Raw genomic sequence first — 19,645 nt, forward strand, 5'->3', positions numbered from 1 at the left:
AGAAAAGAAGAGGCCAAAAAAAAAAATCAATACAGAAAATGAAGGTAAGCAGTATGCACCGGGTTCAGCATTTCCATGTCGCTCTTTAAAAAAAAAACATTCCAACACCCTCCCGCCGAACCGCACTTCTCTTTTTGTTTCTTTCTTCAAAAAAAAACTCCCCTTCCTTCTCTTTTCTCTGAACGGACCTCAATCTACGCCCGGGACTCCGCCTTTTCATTTGGCACGGAAGCACAAAACGCGAGCGCAAATCTCCGCTCCAAAAAGACGCAGCGTCAGCTCAGCGAACAAGGCCCCGGGCTTCTCCAGCTCGACATCATCCTTGGCCGAGATGAGCGTGCAACAATATTATAATAATCTTGATGGTCGAGGGCGAACGCGGGGGCTGGCGTCTGCGTCTCAACACGAGCAAAAACGTTCCCTCCCTTTTTTTTTTTTTATAAAAGAAAAAAAAATCTTATCCCCCATCCCCTTTGCGCCGGCGACGGAGCTTCTCTACAAGAGAGACAGCGCGAGCGCCGAGCCCGGAAGCGTTTGGCGTCTGGGGTCGTGGAGGAACCAAAAATTCGAAAAAAAAAAAAAAAAAAAATAAATTCGACCTTGCAAAGGAGGGTCCGGATTCCGGTTTATGGCGATCCTCCGCCGCGGACAGCAGGACCCTTGCGGGCTCGTATGTAGCGGAAGCCCTTTTGTCGTGACTTGATGAGAGGGCGCGCGGAGATGAGACGTGATGTCGAGCGAGATTGAACGCGGAGATCTTCCGGCCAAGTTGCTATCGGGTGGCCGTCTCGCCCGTCCCACCATACGTGAAGTTTGGGTAATGTTGTGCCCCTGTCTGATCTGGCTGGGGCACAAGGTCGCAGGCAGCACGTGCGTCATGATGAAAAAAAAAATACAGAGATACCAACAGGCTACGATGATACTTGAGTCCTTGAATGATTTTCGTATGATCTTTAATTTTGTTGCTCTCTTTGAGGTGGTCATCTGCATATCTAGCTGTTCTCCATTGACCTTTGCACTCGCACGTCGCTGCAGCCCCTTTCGCGAATCAACAGTTACAAAGGGGAAAAAAAAAAGAACGCAATGATGCTCTCCCTCGTCCCCGCGCGTGTTCGCGTAACAAAATGCAGCAGCAATATAGTAAGGGGGTATCACCAAGCCAGCTCCGCCGTCTGCGCCTCAAGCGTCGATTGAAGTGAATGTGTGAAAGATTCGAAGCTGGAAGAAGCTTGGATAGTGGTAGGTTGTCTTCAACGAATGCTTGGAAAAAGAGGAAATAAAAGCAAATCCAAAAAGCGTCTATGCAAAAGCTGATCGTGATGAAGGGGCATAACGTGTTGGGCGCCGTGATTCGGTTCCTCTCGATGACGGCTCTTGGTGTTCGTTCCAAGGCATGAGGGTGCAGGCCTGTTGCACACCTCTGCAGGAATGGGCGCGGCTCGTGACCAGCATAAAGATAGGTTCCATGGGTCGCGAAGGAGAGGATACACCGTGCGCTCAAAGGCCATGGGTATTTACAGAAGGATATACAGGGCTGCGCCCGCAATCCCGGCGAGCGCGACGTCCATTGCGCTTCGTGGGGCAGCGTTGGTGACCTGAACAGGGAGAGCGGAGGTGGCCGACGGGGAAGTGACGGCCTTGGTGGTGGTGGTGTTTGCGTGCGTGAGCGGCGTGACGAGCGCGCTGCTGTTGGACTTGGTCATGGTGGCCGTGACGACGTTGGTGACGGTGCCCGTGACTGTGGAGGTGACGTGAATGGTAGTGGTCTGGCCACCGGCGGCGGAACTGCCGCCGTAGCCGTTCTGTGCGAGGGCCATGCCGGGCACGACGGCGGCGACGAGCAGAGAGAAGCGCATTGCGAGCGAGTGAGCAGTCGGGCGACTATCAAAAGAGCGTGGGTTGACAAGCGAATGCGACGCGGTCGGAATAGGAGCGCAAGTCTGTTGTTGCTCTAGGCAGGACGACAAAGGCGTGCGAGGTGGGCCACGATTCGAACTCCACGCCGCGGATTTATATACTTGGCGTATGCGAAAGAACGTAAACGATTCCTCGCCGGACGGCGGGACCTAGAATGCTGTGAATTTTTTTTTTTGCGGATCCGGGTCCCAAAGAACGGGGGCGTGGCGAACGAGAGGAGTGGTTGACAGGGTTGCTCTTGGGTGCAGATAGGCTGGCTCGAACGAGCGACTGGAAAGGCACGCGGCGAAGGAGCGCGACGGAAGTTGGGAGACGAACGGAAGCGGACGAGCGCACGAAGAAGGTTTCGAGGACCAGCGAAGGAGAGCAAAGGAACAAAAAGAGGCAGAGGCCAAGACTGGGAGGAGAGACAGCCGGAGCGGTGGTAGATGAGTGAAGGAAAGGCAAAGAGCAGCCAAGGCGAGATGATCCGGGGGGCGGTTCGGAGGTTGCTGAGGCAAGAGTCGAGCGCGGACGGGGGAAACTTAAAGCGAAGGCACCGCGCCGAAGAGAGCGCGCGGGCGAGGGGGCGGCAAGGCCAGGGCAGGGCGGGACGGGCACTGCGAGTCGCTGGCGACGTGTGCGGGCGACGCTGCGCCGGCGACGTGTGCGTGCCTGAGGTTAAATGACGGGACTGGGCGCGCGCACGAAAACAACAAGGCCCCAGCGTCCACGTTTGAGGCCCGACGCCGCGAGTCCTGCGCCCACGCCCGCTGGCCGCCGCCCGCCTGGTTGGCCAGCAGCCGGGGCGTTTCTCTCGCTGTGCGTCGCCCGCGCCCAGGCCCTGCCATCTGCCACCGTCCTTGGGTCGCCAGGAACAGGAACCGTCCTCATGCGCGCACCCGCCCACCCGGCCGGCAGCTGCAGCGCGCTGCCCTCCCGTTGCTCGTTCCTGGCGCCGGCTCGCCCCAACACATCTGCAACCATGCGAAGGTTTTTTCCTTTCCTTTCCTTTGCTTCGCCATCCGTCGTGGCCGAGCTGGCTAGTCTCCGTACACGGACTCAGCCTGCGGGCCTGCCAATGCGCGGCCGCGTTGAGAGGGGGAAGAAAAATCTCTCAGCACGAGAACGCCGGCCGCTGGTGTGCCAATGGCAGATCGTCGCGACCACACTCATTAGCCAAGATCCTAGTGGACGAAAAGTCAAGCTTCGTGGCCTTGTGAGAACGAACCTCGCATCCGTCGTTATTTCACCGCGGGCCACACGGAGCCGTCCACATGTTCAACGATCGCAAAAGCGCAGCACGCGACAGCTCCGACGCTTTTTTCCCTCGGAGCCACTTGCGACATCCACCAGCCGGTCCTGGGACGGGCGACGTCATGTCGCCTCAACCCGACGTCTGTGGAGAGATAGAGATTCCGTCGACGAAACCTCCCGGCACGAAGATCCTGTCATGCAAAAGAAAGAGAGAGTACAGGGAGAGAGAGAAAAAGAAAGAGAACCTACCGAGGGCTTAACGCCAAAACGGGTCGTCGAACGAAGTCAAACCTCTCCAGGGCCAAATCAACAATTTCCCGCCCATGTCCTGCTGTCGTGGTCCCATGTTCCGTGAAATCTGCTGTCGTGATCAAGCCAGGCTTAGCGACGACTGGACAGTTTTGGTCCTGACAAGCATAGCAACGTGACGGAAGCAGAGCATTGTCGGGTGTTTCGCTGCACCATCTTGCGATGCATTCTTGTTGCCAGTGTCTCTTGTTTCGCTATCCATCGCCGGATTCGTGGCCACCCCCACACCCTTTGTCCGCCCTCCACCAAAAAAGGCAAAGGAAAAAAAAAAATAAGACAAAATTAAAAAAGACAAGAACACAAAAGGTTCCGCATAGAGTCGGTCGGCTCCACTTGTGTTTCTTACGAATCCCGCTCGTCGAAGGAAACGAAAAAGTCAAATCATAAAAATGGAAGCAGAAAACGGCAACCAGAGTTCGCGCCTGTCAACCCGTTCTCATGAGTCCGAACGGTGCGCTTGCTCGTGCGTAACGTGTTTATGTGAAACCAGCGTTGTTTCCAAACAATGATTGCGCTGCGATGGTGAAGCGCTCCCGTCCTTATTCTCTGTCTCTTGGTTAAACTCGTCCTAAATTTTTTGTAATTTCCTTTCCCCTTGCCTCAAAACTCGCATTTCCCCCGTAAGCCGTTGCGCGACCGTTGGTCTCACGATGTCCTTTGGATCCCGCTAGGAGACGCACGCCTACTTCAAAAGAAAGTACTGGACGTTGGGACAAAAAAAAAAACAAAAAAACAAAAGAGCGAGCCGTCGCTTGACACTGGGGCGCAGACCTTTCCTACAGACGGCAGAACAATGCCGTTTCGCTCACCGCGGCTCGGGAGAACTTGGTTGGCTTGTAGCCAAAGCCTTGTTGATGATCAAGTAACAGGTGTTAGAGCCTAGATGCTGTACCTCCCGACGAGTCGCGGCCATCCTTCGCGACATGTTTACTCGAAAGTAGAGAGCGTCGAGTGACGCAGCACTTTGTCCAAGAGCCACAGCGCACTCGTCAACACAAAAACTTTTTGTCTAAGCATACGTATCCTGTAATTGACCATCTGTCGTGTACGTCTATGCCCGTGCAATTAACTGTATCGTTGCAGACTGATAGACACGCTGCGGCTCATCCAACGAGAGATACGCTATACACGTCCTCCTTGCTCCTGGCCTGGGCCAACAGGCCCTCTAGCACTGCTCCGATACATCTGTAAGGCCCACCCCGCGCAAGACATGTCGAGGACGACACGATGGCAGCTCACCACATCGGTCACGTCGTCTTCTAAGCTGCTTCTTCGTTCGGCTCCCAAGAGCGACAGAAACGTCACCAAAATCGCTCAGCAAATATCCGACCTGGCCACAGCTTCATAAAAATACATAAGTTGGAATAAAAGAACGCACATTATCCTCATGCTGCTGGTGCCAAAAAATTCATCCTTTGCAATCCGACCGCTTTGATCCCATCTTATTCAAGGCTAATTCCATTCTAGTTACGCTTTGGCCCCTCTAGAGACCACAACGGTGATAGCCCGTGCTACCATGTGCTAGCTTCTGCCCCCTGATAAGTGGGAATGAGATGCGCAGATCAGGATTCGGAGGTCATCTGTTCAGTAAAGACGACAAGCAATTGCTGCGCCGCGCGATATTCTCTCTTTTCTTTACCCTCTTGAGCCTCATCTACGGGTCTTGCGAGCAATGTAACCTCTGGCTCCGCTGTCGACCGCGAAGTTAACATCACATTGAGGATACGTGGACGTCGCTACACTGTTTTTCGCCGTTGCCACACGTTTCAAGTGTGTGGATGAATAAGTCGATGAGCTGCTGGCTGAGTAACCCCCAGCAATTGCACCAGGGTGTGCATCGAGTGCCTGAGCAGTGAACGCAATGTGCCCGAATGCGACAAGTTTGGATGCCGTAGTCATATCTATCTTCCAATTGCTCTCGAACTCCGTCATCGTGGAGCCTGCTGTTTAATAGCAGGAAAATGTCAGCCTTCATGCTGGTCGTATTATCTGGCTATCTCGGGTGTGTGCCGTGATGTGTCGTATCATGTGATCATCTCATGCAGGAGTACGTCTCGTTGTGGGGATGGAAGCATTTCAAGATGGGGGCAGACGTCTCAAACAGCTAGACCCTCGGGCTCGCCCATCTCCCACATTCTCCTGCACAATTCATACGTTGCGTCGCGTCTCACTGCGCCCGTTCTTAGCATCGTGCCGCTACCACCGTCCTCTTCATCCGTGTCCTCCACCCTTGCGCTTGGCAGGTCGAAGCTTACGCGCGATCTATGGCCTCTCTCTTCACTCTTCGACCCTGCCACAGCCCTCCTCTCATCGTGCTGCGGGGCCTGATGTTGTCTCGCTTGCTTTGTCCTCTCGTCAAGCTTATGCTCGTCTTGCGGGCGGACCTTGAAGGTACCCTCAGGATTGCAGTGCCTGTCGAGTGGTATGCTGCCTGATTTCTCATCATGGTCAACCTGCTTTGAGGACTTGGGTGTATGGGTATCACGCTCAGGATGCGGAATCTCTCTCAGACGTGAGACGGCGTCGGCGACGGGACTGCGATACCGCCGCACGACGTTGTACTCCTTGTTGATCTGCGCAAAAAGCGCGTGGACTTGGGCAGGTGTGCCGCCGTCCGTCGATGTGAAAGACAAGCCGTGGCCCAGTAACTGTGCAGCCCCTGGACGGGGTAGCACGGCGGGGATGTGTTTGGTCGGCTCGATCGCCGAGGAAGCGCGTTGGAGGAGCAATTTTTGCTGTGTTCGGCTCGGTGGAAGATCAGTCGGTGTGTGGGTGCCCGATCGCCGCGACTTTGCCACAGTGGGAGAGATAGGGCCCTTGTCCGCGGCGGCCATGTTCGGTGCGGATCTGTTGCGCTTGGAGGCGTCGAGGTCGCCCGTGTCCTTGGCGGGCCCAGCTCTTCTAGGTAGCATGTTTCCTTCACGCGGCGTGCCTTCGTTGCTGTTTGCATTGACGAAGCGTGAGACCAAATCACGCCCAGGCGTGCCTTCCGCGAGCGTCGACGCCTGGCTGTGGCTGAGCGAACGGTGATCATTTGCATCTGGCTGCACCGTGGCGGACACAGAGGACACCAATGGTTCGGCGCTGACCTTTGGCGTCACCTTGCGCTGCAGGAGCCGCGAAGTGATGGCATCAGCGTCCAACGTGGGGACACGTGTCGACGCCTTGTACGAGCTCTCGCCATTGATGTGCTTCGTGGTCGTCGTGGCGGCAACAGAAGCACCTCTCTCCTCCTCTTTCTGCTTCGTGGGAGACATCCCGTCGGCGCGCCCCTCCGGCGCGTGTATCACTGTCGACGTGGACTCGTCTCCGGAAGTGAAGTCGTGCGCACCGTGCTCGGATTCCCTCGGCATTTTGTCGGGGTCCAGCATCAGAGAGTTGCGTCTGGTGTTGTCCCTGGTCACGTTAGGACTTACGCTCGTGCTCTCCTCCGTCCACTCGTTCTCTTCCTCGTTGGCTTCGTCTTCGCTATCGGGCTCGTCGGCGAGTGCGAAGCGTACGGTGGGCTGCGCCGTGGGCGACACGGGGCTGGCGGGCACGCTTTTTTCGCTGCGGCCGCTGTGCTTGCGCTTTGGATGCGGTGCGCGATGCTGGCCGACTTTGCTAAGAGCCTTGCCGGACAGGTTCCGGGGGAGATGGCCGCTGGAGTGGTTCTTCTTTAGGGCGGTGTGCGAGTGGTTGCGCGAGATGACAAAGGCGCTTGCATTGCGCTTGACCTGGGGATGCGAGACGCGCGGGCTTGTTGGCGCAGACGTGTCGCCGCCGGCGCCAATGGCGGGATCGCCGGACTTTGAGCGAAGGTGATGCGGTCGTGAAGCTGCAGAAGAGCTGGAGGGAGTGGCGGGAGCGCTGGTGTTCGTCTGTTGCTGGATGTTGTGGGCGTGGCTAGACTGGCTGGCAGCATCGTGCGGCATCTTAGCTAAGCTGGCGTGGCCGTGAGAGAGCTTGTTCAGATTGTGGCCAAAGCTGGTGTTGCGGGACCCCAAGCGGCCATGATGTCTGGCTGCCTTGTGCTGTCGCGAATGATGGTGATGATGATGATGATGAGGGGGAGGATGGTGGTTATTGTTGTGATTGTTGTTGAGGTGAGGGTGATTGTTATGGTGGGGAAGCTGTGACTTGATGGAGCTCGATGCGTCCGACAGACTGTGCGAGACTTGGGACGAGGCTGAGGAATGCCGGTGGGCGAGAGGCGGCCGCTGCGAATTGGGGGATGCGGCGGTTGCAGTGGGTGTCAAGGGAGATTGATGGGTAGCGATGGTGGCAGTCGTTGTTGTTGCAGCTGTCGATGTCGCGGCGGTAACAGGATCGGAATCAGAAACAAAATCAGAATCAGATGCGATATTAGCCGTCATGCTGGTATTGCCGGCGGCAGGATCGGCAGCACAGTCGCCAGGACCAGCACTGCCAGCAGACGCAGACGCGGATGCAGACGCACCGCCCGTGAAGGATTCCGTAGCGGTGGGCGTTGGCGGCGCCTGCATCCTTTCCTATGGCGGGAGGTGTACGGAGGTACAGGCGGTATAGGTAGGGCGAGGAGCAAGGGGGAAGGAGGACGTTGGGGGGGCCCTAGGGGGGAGCGATAGGGGGTTGTGTTAGGGGGATGTCTTAGGCGGGGCGGGTTAGGAGGGGGTTTGGGCTTCTGACTCCTTGACCTGTGCTGCGCACCGCCAGTGCGATTGATGGCCTGCGACTGCGCCGTGAAAGTTCGTGATGCTCCGCGATGGTCTGCGCGGATTTGTTCCAAAGCAGTGACTTGGACAGCACGTTAGAAACTCCGTCGCTGACGTTGTTGCGCTGTGTGCAAGCAGTAAGAGTGTGCATCCACCCGTCTCTGCGCCTCTCTTCTGCTCTGCCTTCCACGCTGCCTCCTTTCGATCTCTTCCTCCCCGGACGACCTGCTGATTTTAGCGACACCTCCCCCCGTTGGTGGCCTGCTTTCCTGCCCGCCTGTCGAAGAACCAGAAAAAAAAATGACCGTCGCCACACAACTCTTCAACTGACGCTGCCGGGTGCCTGCTTTGCCTGCTTTGCCTGCAATGACCAACTCTTGTAGCCGCTCCGAAGAATAGGCCGACAGATAACGTCGCCCCACCGATCCTGTATGCGTGTCTGCAGTGTACGGACTATGGTGCTGCAATGCACCTCGCGGATTCGTGCGTTTCGCTTACGCCCGAGCAGTCACTCGATCACGGCGGCCGTGCAACACTGGACGGGAGCTGCAGAAGCTCTCCTCGGAACGCCCCCCAATCGCTCGTCCATCAATTGCGTCATGCACGGAGAGATGGCAGACGACCGGGCCTGGCAGAGTGTAGGAGACTGAGAACTGCGAGAGGTCGTCGGCGCACACCGAGAGGTGACGATGTAATAAACTTTTCGGCCTTTTGGGCCCGCGAACTGGAATTTGTGGAGAATTTCAGCCAGCTAAAAGACTGAGCAATGCCGCCGCTCACATTGGCTGCCTTTTCGCGCCCGTCCTGGCTCCTGCTAGGGCCTTGAGCTAAGTTCACCTAAGTCAAGTCGCTCTTGTCCCGTGACCCGCTTTGGTTGACGCTCTTTCTATGTCGCCCGTGACTCGACCGTTCTTTCTCTCTCGCGCTCGCTCGCTCTTTTCTCTCGGTCTCCGCCTCCCCGCAGTCGTCGACCTAAAACGCCGTCCAATCATTGATCGCCCTTTGCCGATCGCTTCGACAAGCCATCCTTCGCTAGCCGTTGCTTGATCCCAGATCGCCCCGTGCACGCCCGCTCATTGGCCCCTTGACGAGCGCCAGGCTCACGTCAACCTGCGGCACGTGCCAAAGTTCGCCTTGGCTACCTCCTCACCTCGTTCGGATCAGGACTACAGACCGCTTGATCAAAGTGTTTGGTCCAGCCGGCAACACGTTAGGGCGCCTTGTTTCTTCTGTCCAGGAAGACCGACGCTCTGGTTCACAACGCTCTCGGTTCTGAACCTTTCGAGGCAAGCGGAAGCTCAATGCATTTCTGCATCTGGTAGATCTGAAATGGACCGGTATTCTTCATTCGATTATGCGAATCTACGAGAGCTCACTTGTCTTCGTCTCGTGTTGAACGCGTCATTCGGTTCGCACACGATGTGGAACGCAGTTGGGACTCAAAAGTAACATTCGCAACCCGAAAACACGGATACATGTAGTCGTCTACTTCTTCATGCTTGTACCCCCCTTCAGTTCATGCACCTTCAACACCATACCCCCTCGTGGCTTGGCCTCCAACCCCAATTCCTGGAACACCACGTCCCCAAAGACTGTGTCCAGTTGCGTATATTTGACCCTCGGCCTCTCGTTTGGCTTCATGTGATGGTATTCGAAGTCAAAGTCCCGGACTGTCATCAGCAAGATGATACGCAGCTCGTCGATCGCCAGCTCCTGGCCTGCGCAGCCCCTGGGGCCCCTGCTGAACGAGCGAAAGGTCGCGCGGCCAACGGTGTCGGCATCCATAAATCGCTCGGGAGAGAACGACGCCGGATCCGCGAAGTACGCTTCGCTGTAGTGCATGTGGTGCCAGAGGGGCACGATGGCCAGGCCATTGTCGATGGGCAAGGGGCGTCCCCGAGATGTGATGGTTGCGCCTGGCGGCGCCGCACGTACTCCAAAGCCGACGGGGAAGAGCCGAAGGGTCTCTTTGATCACGGCTGTGGTGTATTCCAGCTCGTTGAGTTTGTAAGGGTCCGCTTGCAACATTTGGACCGTCTGGTCGAAGTCGGCTGCGAAGACGCGAGTGTGCTCCTCACGCAGTTTCGCCATCACGGCCGGGTTCTTTGAGAGTAGCATGTAGCAGTACTTCACACAAATTAGCCGAAAGGCCCGTCAAGGATCGCAAACGTCCTGACTATCTTACACATAACGTATCGTTTGTAGTTCCATGTCCGCCGAGTAGCAAGCCCTTGATGCTTTTGCTCACGTTAGTCCCGTGCGGCCCTCCTGCTCAAATGCTCTCAGAATGTCACATCAAGATCTGGAAGACGTACTTGCTCAGCAACAGTCTGTCAAACTCCAGGTCCAGGTCCTTCAGTTCCTCCTCGCGCATCAGCTGCTCGCGCAGCATGAGATCCAACGTGCTGTACGGGTCCTTCCTCGACGGCACGACCTTTTGCTCCCGCAGCATCTGGTACCTTTCCAGGATCTTGGCCTTGACCTCGCTATTCAGACGCTGCGTGACGGCACCGCGTCTCCACCAGGCCCGCAGCCTGTCTAGCGGATTCATGGAGAACCCGGCCTCGACGAGGTGGACGAGCTCGCGAAGGTCCGAAAGTGTTTGGGACCCTCGCTTCTGGGCCGCGAGCGGGAAGTTGAACACGATGCGGGCGATGATGTCGAAGATGAGCTCGGCGCCTTTGACTTCCATGTCGAAGGGCCGGCCAGCCCGCGCCAATTTCGACAGCGTGGAGCGGAAGGTGAGACACTCCTCGATGATGATCCCGCTGAGGTTCTTCACATGGCCTGGCGCAAAGGACGGATTCATAGCTGTGGCCGAGCGGTCAGTCGCATTCGACCATCGGCGCTGCGCCTGTGCCAAAGGGCCACGGCAGAGGCTACGGACATACCGTTTCTTAGCATTTTCCACGTTGGGCCGTTGACCACGGCAACCACATCTCTGCCTACCATGGGAGCCAAAAAGTCATTGCTGGATGGGTGCTGCTGAAGCGGCTTCAAGACCTGGACGTAGTTCATGTCTTCCACCTCCGTAAGCAGGACCATCGGATCTGCCGCCGGCCACAGGTCCATGTAGAAGACCGGAGGCAGGTCGTACGTCCGCTGGATCTCGGTCAAGAGCAGCTGCGGATGGCAGTTCGGCGGCAGCTTGCTGGACATCTCACCCATGATGCCCAGATGGCCCAGTATCCAGGAATGCGGCGGGCAAGGCTGGAACGTGCACGAACAGGTTCATCAGCGATGCTATCCATGGAGAGATTGGCGTGGAAGGGGCAAATACGGGGCAGTAACGGGACAGGAAGGGCTCACAAGGTTCCTGAAGAATTTCCTGCGCCGATACACGAGGTACATGAGATGCAGGCCCAATGCCGCCGAAGTGGCGAGCACGAGCTTCGCGAGCGAGGACAAACCCATCTCCTGCGACGGTTCGATCCAACCCCACGCGACCGCTGATTGCTTGCAAAGGCCAAAAGACAGGCAACGCCAGGTACGAATTCAATCGGAGACGTCAAGACTTTTGGGAGGAAAATTGTCGTCGAGGTAACAACGTCGTCTATAGGCTGCGAAAAATGCGCCCCCAAAAAGTCACTATTCGGTCTTACTGCTTACACATTGTGGACTGTCCAATGAGGAGGCTCGAAGTACGCCTATGCGCTGTTGAGACAGGGGAGATAGGAATTTTATTTTAAACTTCATAGGGGTCACACTGTTAATTCACTAAGAATCGAGACAGCAAATCAGCTTGGCTGGATCTTGCGAAACCGTGTGGAAATGAGGACGTTTAAGACGGAGGGTGAAGTTCGTCTTACTTAGAAGGAAGTGGGTAACTTAGTGGTTTCAGCAGAGTGAGAGTATCACGTGATATTCGTCTTCTGGACCCCTGGTGCATGTTTGATGGAAACCATCATTTGGCCCTATTTTCGTATTCCCTGTAACCCGATTGGCCACACACTGTCCACGAAGACTTCCCGCAGCGGACGGAAAGGCTTGTTGCGAACGGATGTCTATGCACCGAGTGACGAGCTGAAGAAAGCAGTGTTTTTTTCTGGGGCGACATATCGAGGTCGTGATTTGTTGTAAGAACGTCGCCGCAAGCATAGCTGATGGATAGTCCAGATTTGCATGTTTCACATCCTCGCTCTGCTTCTGCTCCGAAGCAGCGGCCCAAGGACGCCGTGAATTAGAATTCCGTAAGGCAACGGCGATCATAGATGTAGACGGCCCTTGAACACTGTGTTGCCGTCCTGCGAGGACAGGCGACAACAGCAGACTAAAACTCGTACGTGGAAGATGGAGACGGGCGCAAGTGTTTCAGCCGAGTATCTTTCTGAACCATCGACCAACATTCCAGACCTCCTCCAGCCACTCGCCGTCCCTCGCCGTGGCCCATAGGCCGACGCCGCGAAGGATGTGGTACTCAACCTTCTCCTCTGCAGTTTCCACCGCCATCTGGAGCCTCTCGGCCTCGGTGGCGGCGGCGATGTCGTCGAAGCGGTCAAGCATCGCCTGGGTGGTCGCGCGGCTCTGCGCCGTGCGGACCACGCTCCGGCGCAGCAGCTTGACGAACTCCTCGTTCTGGTCCAGCAGCGGATTTGCATCGCCGACGCTGAGACGTACGTGAGGCAGAACCAAGGACGAGTTGGAGGGGGGGAATTTGCGCAGCGACTTGCGCGGCTTGGGGGCGCCGTCGAGCGCGGCGAGCTCGTCGGGCTCGACGGTCCTGTCGGCCGGCACGTTCACGCCAGCCGAGCGCAGATAGTGGATGGGCGTCGCGAAAGGATCGAAGTAGTTCTCCGGCTTTCTGAAGTACGCGCTGCGCGCCAGCTCCAGCTGCTTCGTCGTGAGGCCGGCCGCGTGCCCAAACATGTCCCAGCTGGGACGGCCGGCCTTTCTTTTCCGCCTTCTCGGCGAGGCCTTCTGGATCGTGTGGCCGGACGCTTGGGTTTCGGCCGTGGTGGTGTTGTGCTCGCTGCTCACGTGCTCTGGAAACACCCAGTCTACAACGGGGCTGTTGACGGCCGCTGCAGCGATCCCGTCTTCACCCAGGCGCGACTCGGTGAGCGCAAGCATAGCTGCTAGACTCCCTCCAACCAGCTGGCCGCACACGCCCATACGCAGGTGCGTCTTTTTCGGCCGGGCAGCTCTGGCCACGCACGTGTCGATCGCAAACCGGTTCTTGACGTAGTCGTACCCGGCCAGAACGTCGTGGACCGGAATTGGATACTGGAGGTCGCCACCGAGACGGTAATTCACGCGCACGATGGTTGCATTAGACGCAGCCGATAGCGCTGCGACGATCTCGTCATCGCGTGCGCCAAAAACTTGGTCTGCAGGAGCGACGGTTGGCAGGTACAGAATGACAGGCGGAGTCGGATGCTCCCCCACCGGGGGCTTGAAGATGCTACGCAGCGACGTCAACCTCGTTCACGTACGGGCAGAGCACAGGCTCGGCGTTTTCTGCCGTGAGACTGCTTACTTCAGGCTGATTTCCCCATTCGACCGACAGGCGAGCTTGACGTCCTCGTCGGGCGCTGCGGTTGGAGGCCCAGCTGCTGCGGAGTAACCTCTGCAACTTCCCCGGCTCGTCCACGCGCGAGGTCCAGAGCTGGAGCGAGCTGCGATGCGATTCAGACCGACGCTGCAGGTCCACGTACATCGCGGGCTGAGCAACGCATGTGCGGGGCTTGTCCGTTTGCGGGAACGTGTTCGAACAAGGAGCAAGCCTCGAAAGCTTGGAACGGGTTCGAGGCGGAATGACATAGGCGCGGCGGGGAGGCTCGACACCTACAACCGCAGCGCATCGAGGGCGAATGTTGTCGCCGGCGGCGAGACGTCGCTGGGTGCGAGCGAGCGAGCCGACGGACGGGGGCGATGGCTATGCACCGCACAGCCGACGGGGCGGCACGAGGAGACGCGAGCAGCGAAGGGGGCGAGCAAAACGACCAGGCAAGCGGCAAGGCGACGGGCTCTTGCTCGAGCCTTCGTCGCGCTGTCCACGGAGGCGAGAACGGCCACGGGCGCTGTGGGACGCAAGCGGCAGCAGAAACGGGAGGAAAGACGCAGGCCGCGATTCCTTTCGGAGCGATGCTGCGGAGGGGATCAGCGCTGGCACGACGAGGTTTTTCAGCGTTTTTGTTTCGGCCTTTCACTTGGGCGGTTGCCGCACGCTCGCGCTGAGGCCCTGGCCACGAGGAAACAGATTGGGCGGTGCTGAGACGCGGCGAAGGGGGCTAGGCCGGGGGGTCGCCCCTCGTCCCGCCCGCCAGTCGGCCGGCGCTGTGCCCCCTTGGGCGTAGCCCCAAATTTGCGCACGCACGCCTCGTTCTCTGCATTTCCCTCCCTCACGCCTGGAACTCTCCTCCACGACGCCCCGTCCTTGCCTTCTTCTTCTTCTTCTTCTTCTTCTTCTTCCTCGTCTTGGTCGTCGTCGTCTTCTTTCTCCTCCTCTTCTCTGCTTTGCGTTGGGTGTGGCCAGATTCTCGTCCTCCTTGGACTGCATCCTTTCCTGCCGTGTTCCCAGTCGGCAAGGCTTTATCTCGTCTCCTTCACGTTGGTTGGTGCTTGCAATTCCTCCGTCTGGAACTGAGCCCTCCACCTCTCCTCGTGCCGCCGCGCTGCAGACAACGCCCTCCACGCCTTCCTTCCGCACGTCGATTGTGCCTTTTGTGCAACGGGGCCTCTGCCGGCACTCCTGTCGTGAAGTGACGGCCGCCTGCAGCGTCGTGATTGCTCCCGTCGTCCCCCCCCCTGGCCCGTTCGTGCGAGCGATTCGCCGCCAAATTTCCAAGCCTTGACCGTCGCAATACCAGCTCGCGCAGGCCCGCCTGCTCCAATCTCTTCCCCTCCCCGAGGTCGACGACACACCGGTCGTCGCTAGCAGATCTGGCGACAACAGCTCCGCTAAGGTAGCAGCAATTGCTGCGAGTGCAGAGCAGCTTTGCTGCCTCACTCATCCTACCCCCCGCCATCCATGGCTAAGGAGCCCCAGAGTCGGCTCGCCAGCGCATGCACGCTGATCAGAAACCTTTTGCTGGCTGGCTTCTTGTACAGCGCAATCTTTGGAGTCATATCGCTGGCGAGGAAACCGGGAACCGTCAAGGGGAAGCTTGGCATCCCTGCCTTCCTGGAAAAATCAGGCCCTGCAGACATCATCAAGACCACAAGCAAAGGGGTAAAGGTCAAGTTCGCCGCGTCGAGCTCCCTCGTCACCATCAATCCACATGCAAATGTGTTCAACCGGCCAAAGAGCGCCGTTGTCCCTAGGGACGACTACCTGGGCCCACGTCCCCACGTCGACACGGAAGCGGATCTGCAGATGTTGGTAGAGGAGTGCAGAGGGACGTACGAGGGCTTGGAGCGGATGCGAAACGTGTTTGACTGTTTGCGGTTTTTGGATCAAGGGCAGGACAAGTACCACTATCTCCCGGCAGAGAAGGATCGTGCCAGCAATCAAAGTCCCCGCGATGCCGAATACAACGACGCGGACGGTCATGGCAATACCAAGGCGGTGTACGTGGATGTCGCATCGGCCAAGAACGCCACGAAGACGTCGAGAGGGGAATGTCCCGGCCCGATCATCCCTTACCACACCTACTGGACCGGCCCGGCCACTTGGAGACTGGAGATTTTCGTCAAGAGCTATCTGTACACGCAAAACCTTCCCTGCTCAAGGCTTTACATCTGGATCGACGAGGACAGAAAGCCCGACGGCGTCGAAAAGATGTTGACAAAGGACCCGCTCTTCGCCCGCTTCCTGCCATTCATCGATCGTGGCGATATCGTGCTCAAGTCCTGGAAGTTCCCCAATCGTATTCCGCTCCCGAAGACGGAGGACAACACCGACGGTAACGGGTATTACAAGAATCGAGGAAAGCCAAACTTGCAAGGCGAAGTCGTCGTCGCCGACGGCATCGTGGAGGACTCCTCCGGCCAGCACTGGCTTGCCCTCACCCCCAAGCAGATGACGTTCCTACCACAGGCAGTATCCGACGCTGTTCGCTTCGTCGTCTTGCATCTGTACGGTGGCGCGTACTTCGACATGGACGTTCTGATGCTGCGAGACATGCGCCCGCTTCTTCTCCCAAAGCACCATAGCTTTGCTGAGCGATGGGCTGCCCATCCGCACCCGGGCGATTACAACACTGCCATCCTCTCCCTGACCGCCAACTCCAGCCTGTCCTCCTATCTGCTGCGGGGCGGTGTTCGTATGGGCCTCAACTTTCATCCTCGCGTGATCGGTCGTATGGCCTGGAAGGACGGACGAGACAAGGAGTTACTGATGCTTGAGACTGCGGCCTTTGACCCGATTTGGACCGAGTTTAATTGGGATCGTGAAGGACGCTGCACAGTTCCTTGCCTGAAGGACTACTCCGCCGTATTCAAAGGTGGAGCATCTGCGCTAAAGGACGAATGGGAAAGCTACGACGGTGCTCAGTTACCCTTTGCGGACCAGACGGCGCCAAAAAGCACCGCTTCAACCGAGACATCACCTGTGGACGAGCAGCGAAAGCTCAGCAGACGAGAACAAGATCCTAGCGACCCTCACGCGCCCGTCAGTTCGCCAGAACCAGAATCGACAGACAGCTTCCATGCTACGAGCGCTGAGGAGGCGGAGCTGCGCAATGCTGGTGTGATTGCAGAGTATCGCCTCGATCAGGATAAGTACCCGCCGAACAACCGCACGCTTGAGAACTTCTTCCGTGGTGCTTGGACTTATCACATTCACAATCAGGTATGCTCAGATCTTTCCAACATTGATTCAAACTGCGGTCACGACCTAACCTTGATCATATAGTGGTTAAGACATCCCGAACCTTCTTCCTGGCTCTCTGTAATTGAGCACGCGCACGATGGTTTCTTCGCTGGCACTCGCCCCAACATGTACGGTGAATTCTGGAACGGTCCCTCGCTCATGCCTTACAACCATTGGCCTGAGTATGTTTAGCTCAAACGATGTTAAGCCACTGTTCTTTGCTTTTCTTGTTGCTTTGCTTGAACGTCCAGCTTTACTTTTATCGAAGCAGGAGCAGCGCCGACGTTTTTATTTTTCCATCTACGAATACTCTTGTATCGCATAATGGGACGGCGTTTTAAATGCGGCACGTTCGTGCGTGAGCGGTCGAGATTACGGCCTCAATATCAGTCGTTGCTAGGGATTTTCGATGTGTTGCCACCTTTCCTATGCCTCATCTGGTGGTCCGGAGTGGGCCATTTCTGGGTTTTCTTCCCCCTTTTTGTGTAAATATATTCTCTCACCTTTCATGAGGAGCTCATGAAGACTAGGGTCAAGTCCACTAACTTGAGGCAACCTAGTTTAGATACAACAAACTAGAAAGAAGTTCATCGCGCGTTATCATTAACATTATTATTATTATTGTTGTTGTTCTTGTTGTTGTTGTTACCATCATCCAAGGGAAGTGTCTTTGGCTGTGTGGAAAATCAACCAAACCATCTTTGGGCATTTCCAAACTTAGAAGAGTTGTGATCTACGTACAGAGGGGAGAGCTTCGACATTTCGGGCAGCTGGAACTCGTGTCAAATTATTGGCTAGCGGAGGATCTATTAAGCCAATACCTAGGCGGAAAGGCTCTTGAAGCCCGCTCCAGAGACGACCCGGTCACTTCTGCATTTGAATCATTTGTTTTTATTTTTATTTTATTTTGGGACGCCGGGGTCATAAGCGTTGCCACCAAGAACCCGACGGTCTTTACTTCATTCAGTCATCAACCCTCTTGCAATGAAGTGGGGCTCTGCATTTTTGAGAAGGCTTCTCATCCATCCGCCCTCCGACGACTCGTCGCCACGCAAGGCTATCCACGCGGTTGATGTAGCCCAGTGAAAGATGGGTGTAATGTTCGCACCAGAGAGCGATTGCGCCTGAAAGTAAGCAGGAACGCAATTGCAGATCTCCAGCGCGGCGGCGCGAATCGCGAGCCCCCGTTCCTTCGACGTCATCCTCTTCGCTCCGAGGCCTGACGGAAGCGAATTGCCCTCAAAGACCAGATCGGAAAAGACGCCAAACTCTGCCACCGGGAGCGCCGAGAGCACTTGCAGGACGTGTATAAGCGCGGTGTTGTACAGCATCAGCATGGGGGCGGCCGAGCGATCTGCAAAATCTAGAGGTGTAGCAAAGCTGGACCAGTCCTCTTCGTCGACACCGGACGACGATTCAATCTTCGTCTCCGCGGAGACCGATGCTCGGTAATGATTCTTACTGTCTTTCATCCACCGGTCTTTCCAAACTTGAAGTTGTTGGAGTAGATTCAGGCTTGTTTGCTCGACTTCCTTACGCTGCGTTATGGATGCTCTAGGCTCGATGCCTGACTTTGCAATCACGAGGTTAGATCTCGCAACAAGAACTGTGCAGTCGGCTAGAATATCCCACAGGTCGTGTTCATGCTCCTCGCTCGCAGAGCAGCCTAGCCGCAATACGGATTTCCATTCTGGTCTGGCTAGCAGAGAAGCTTTTCCAACACGCAAGGCAGCAAAGAGGACGAAGTGGCGAACGCTGCTGTAGAGGTTCACTGCGCTCGCCGAATTGTGAATGGTAGGGTCGCGAAGTCCTAGAAGGCGTTCCAATCCGAGCATGTGCTGCAGATAGGCCCTAGGACTTTCTCCCATGGGCACCACGGAGGACTGTATCGCCAGAACTGCTACGGCGAGCAGTACGTCATCATCGCACCGTCTGGTTGGGTCCGAAAGTGCTCGATTCAGCTCTCCGAGCGCGTTTACATGGACTGCATGTCCCTCCGTGACCAAAGATTGCTGGCCGTGTTCTGAGCCAAAGGTGAGCATGGAAAAGCCAAGCAATGCTTGGAGAAAAACACGGCCGCTGCCCTCAGCGAGAAAATCGTCAAGCGTACAGCCTTGCAACGCCAGGTCAATGGATGCTCCAGACCGGAAGAACTTCCGGCCAAAGCAAATGTATCTTTCCAGTCTTGCGTCTGACGTGGGCTGTACCTGTTGCACTATGGGCGGCGTGGTGGACCTCACACTTCGTGCGTCGCGCACGACTTCGAGCGCGCCTTTTGCGGAGCTACGCGCCTTGACGGCGCCCGCGTTGATGAAGACAATATCACGAGCTCCGTCGCAATACAGGTTGCTCCTCGCACATCGAGCGCAGAGGGGTCGAGTCTGGTCTAGAACGGTTTTAGTCGCCTCGGATTCCGCGCCGCACAATTCGGGATAAAGGAAGACCATACCGCACTTGACCTTCCTACGACGACATGTGGAGCATCCTTTCGATCTTCCAGCAACGTTTACCATACCTTAACGGCTCTACACCTCATCAACGAGCAAGAGGCGTTCAAAGCCTCCCAAATGGAACAGACAAACGTCATGTCCGGCGGGCAGTCTTTCTGCCGACAAACAAAAGCTCAACTTTGCCCGCACTGCGTGTCCCCTTATCAAGCAAGCCGACGCTAAGCCAAACATGGTACTTTGTGCGAACTTCCTGGTTCACACGCGACTTACGCTCAGAGTTCCACGCCCAACTCTAGATGTTGAAAGGA

The 19,645-nt window shown here is 56.7% G+C and overlaps 6 protein-coding genes across 6 annotated transcripts; 1 reads left to right on the forward strand and 5 right to left on the reverse strand.

Annotated features, from left to right (window-relative positions):
• Positions 1 to 915: 915 nt before the first annotated feature.
• Positions 916 to 2,549, reverse strand: PV09_04698 (uncharacterized protein). Its single transcript, XM_016358095.1, has one exon. The coding sequence runs from the start codon at positions 1,854 to 1,856 to the stop codon at positions 1,515 to 1,517; it is 342 nt and encodes a 113-aa protein (XP_016214297.1). The 5' UTR covers positions 1,857 to 2,549; the 3' UTR covers positions 916 to 1,514.
• A 1,768-nt stretch (positions 2,550 to 4,317) lies between these two features.
• Positions 4,318 to 8,835, reverse strand: PV09_04699 (uncharacterized protein). The gene has a single exon (XM_016358096.1). It carries the CDS (start codon positions 7,944 to 7,946, stop codon positions 5,559 to 5,561), a length of 2,388 nt encoding a protein of 795 aa, XP_016214298.1. The 5' UTR covers positions 7,947 to 8,835; the 3' UTR covers positions 4,318 to 5,558.
• Positions 8,836 to 9,601: 766 nt separating this feature from the next.
• PV09_04700 (uncharacterized protein) lies at positions 9,602 to 11,727 on the reverse strand. Its single transcript, XM_016358097.1, has 5 exons — positions 11,445 to 11,727; positions 11,027 to 11,345; positions 10,451 to 10,946; positions 10,321 to 10,372; positions 9,602 to 10,262 (listed from the first exon to the last, which is right to left on the reverse strand). Exons 1-5 carry the CDS (start codon positions 11,547 to 11,549, stop codon positions 9,621 to 9,623), a joined length of 1,614 nt encoding a protein of 537 aa, XP_016214299.1. The 5' UTR covers positions 11,550 to 11,727; the 3' UTR covers positions 9,602 to 9,620.
• Positions 11,717 to 14,209, reverse strand: PV09_04701 (uncharacterized protein). The gene is made up of 2 exons (XM_016358098.1): positions 13,612 to 14,209; positions 11,717 to 13,536 (listed from the first exon to the last, which is right to left on the reverse strand). Exons 1-2 carry the CDS (start codon positions 13,893 to 13,895, stop codon positions 12,447 to 12,449), a joined length of 1,374 nt encoding a protein of 457 aa, XP_016214300.1. The 5' UTR covers positions 13,896 to 14,209; the 3' UTR covers positions 11,717 to 12,446.
• Positions 14,210 to 14,515: 306 nt separating this feature from the next.
• Positions 14,516 to 17,525, forward strand: PV09_04702 (uncharacterized protein). The gene is made up of 2 exons (XM_016358099.1): positions 14,516 to 16,866; positions 16,930 to 17,525. Exons 1-2 carry the CDS (start codon positions 15,106 to 15,108, stop codon positions 17,077 to 17,079), a joined length of 1,911 nt encoding a protein of 636 aa, XP_016214301.1. The 5' UTR covers positions 14,516 to 15,105; the 3' UTR covers positions 17,080 to 17,525.
• PV09_04703 (uncharacterized protein) lies at positions 17,516 to 19,480 on the reverse strand. The gene is made up of 2 exons (XM_016358100.1): positions 19,337 to 19,480; positions 17,516 to 19,273 (listed from the first exon to the last, which is right to left on the reverse strand). The coding sequence occupies exons 1-2, from the start codon at positions 19,398 to 19,400 to the stop codon at positions 17,847 to 17,849; spliced, it is 1,491 nt and encodes a 496-aa protein (XP_016214302.1). The 5' UTR covers positions 19,401 to 19,480; the 3' UTR covers positions 17,516 to 17,846.
• Between the last annotated feature and the right edge of the window lie 165 nt (positions 19,481 to 19,645).

This window comes from Verruconis gallopava (assembly GCF_000836295.1).
Source record: "Verruconis gallopava strain CBS 43764 unplaced genomic scaffold supercont1.13, whole genome shotgun sequence".
In the NCBI taxonomy this organism is placed as follows: Eukaryota; Fungi; Ascomycota; class Dothideomycetes; order Venturiales; family Sympoventuriaceae; genus Verruconis; species Verruconis gallopava.

What these genes read in the sequence shown, in the direction of transcription:
- PV09_04698 (XM_016358095.1), bottom strand. Translation starts at nt 1,856, where the DNA reads ATGCGCTTCTCTCTGCTCGTCGCCGCCGTCGTGCCCGGCATGGCCCTC.
- PV09_04699 (XM_016358096.1), bottom strand. Translation starts at nt 7,946, where the DNA reads ATGCAGGCGCCGCCAACGCCCACCGCTACGGAATCCTTCACGGGCGGT.
- PV09_04700 (XM_016358097.1), bottom strand. Translation starts at nt 11,549, where the DNA reads ATGGGTTTGTCCTCGCTCGCGAAGCTCGTGCTCGCCACTTCGGCGGCA. An exon ending in GACAGACTGTTGCTGAGCAA is followed by an intron (nt 10,373 to 10,450) that starts GTACGTCTTCCA and finishes CGTGAGCAAAAG; the next exon opens with CATCAAGGGCTTGCTACTCG. An exon ending in CTACAAACGATACGTTATGT is followed by an intron (nt 10,263 to 10,320) that starts GTAAGATAGTCA and finishes ATTTGTGTGAAG; the next exon opens with TACTGCTACATGCTACTCTC.
- PV09_04701 (XM_016358098.1), bottom strand. Translation starts at nt 13,895, where the DNA reads ATGTCATTCCGCCTCGAACCCGTTCCAAGCTTTCGAGGCTTGCTCCTT. An exon ending in AATGGGGAAATCAGCCTGAA is followed by an intron (nt 13,537 to 13,611) that starts GTAAGCAGTCTC and finishes GTCGCTGCGTAG; the next exon opens with CATCTTCAAGCCCCCGGTGG.
- PV09_04702 (XM_016358099.1), top strand. Translation starts at nt 15,106, where the DNA reads ATGGCTAAGGAGCCCCAGAGTCGGCTCGCCAGCGCATGCACGCTGATC. An exon ending in CTTATCACATTCACAATCAG is followed by an intron (nt 16,867 to 16,929) that starts GTATGCTCAGAT and finishes TTGATCATATAG; the next exon opens with TGGTTAAGACATCCCGAACC.
- PV09_04703 (XM_016358100.1), bottom strand. Translation starts at nt 19,400, where the DNA reads ATGGTAAACGTTGCTGGAAGATCGAAAGGATGCTCCACATGTCGTCGT. An exon ending in TCGTAGGAAGGTCAAGTGCG is followed by an intron (nt 19,274 to 19,336) that starts GTATGGTCTTCC and finishes AAACCGTTCTAG; the next exon opens with ACCAGACTCGACCCCTCTGC.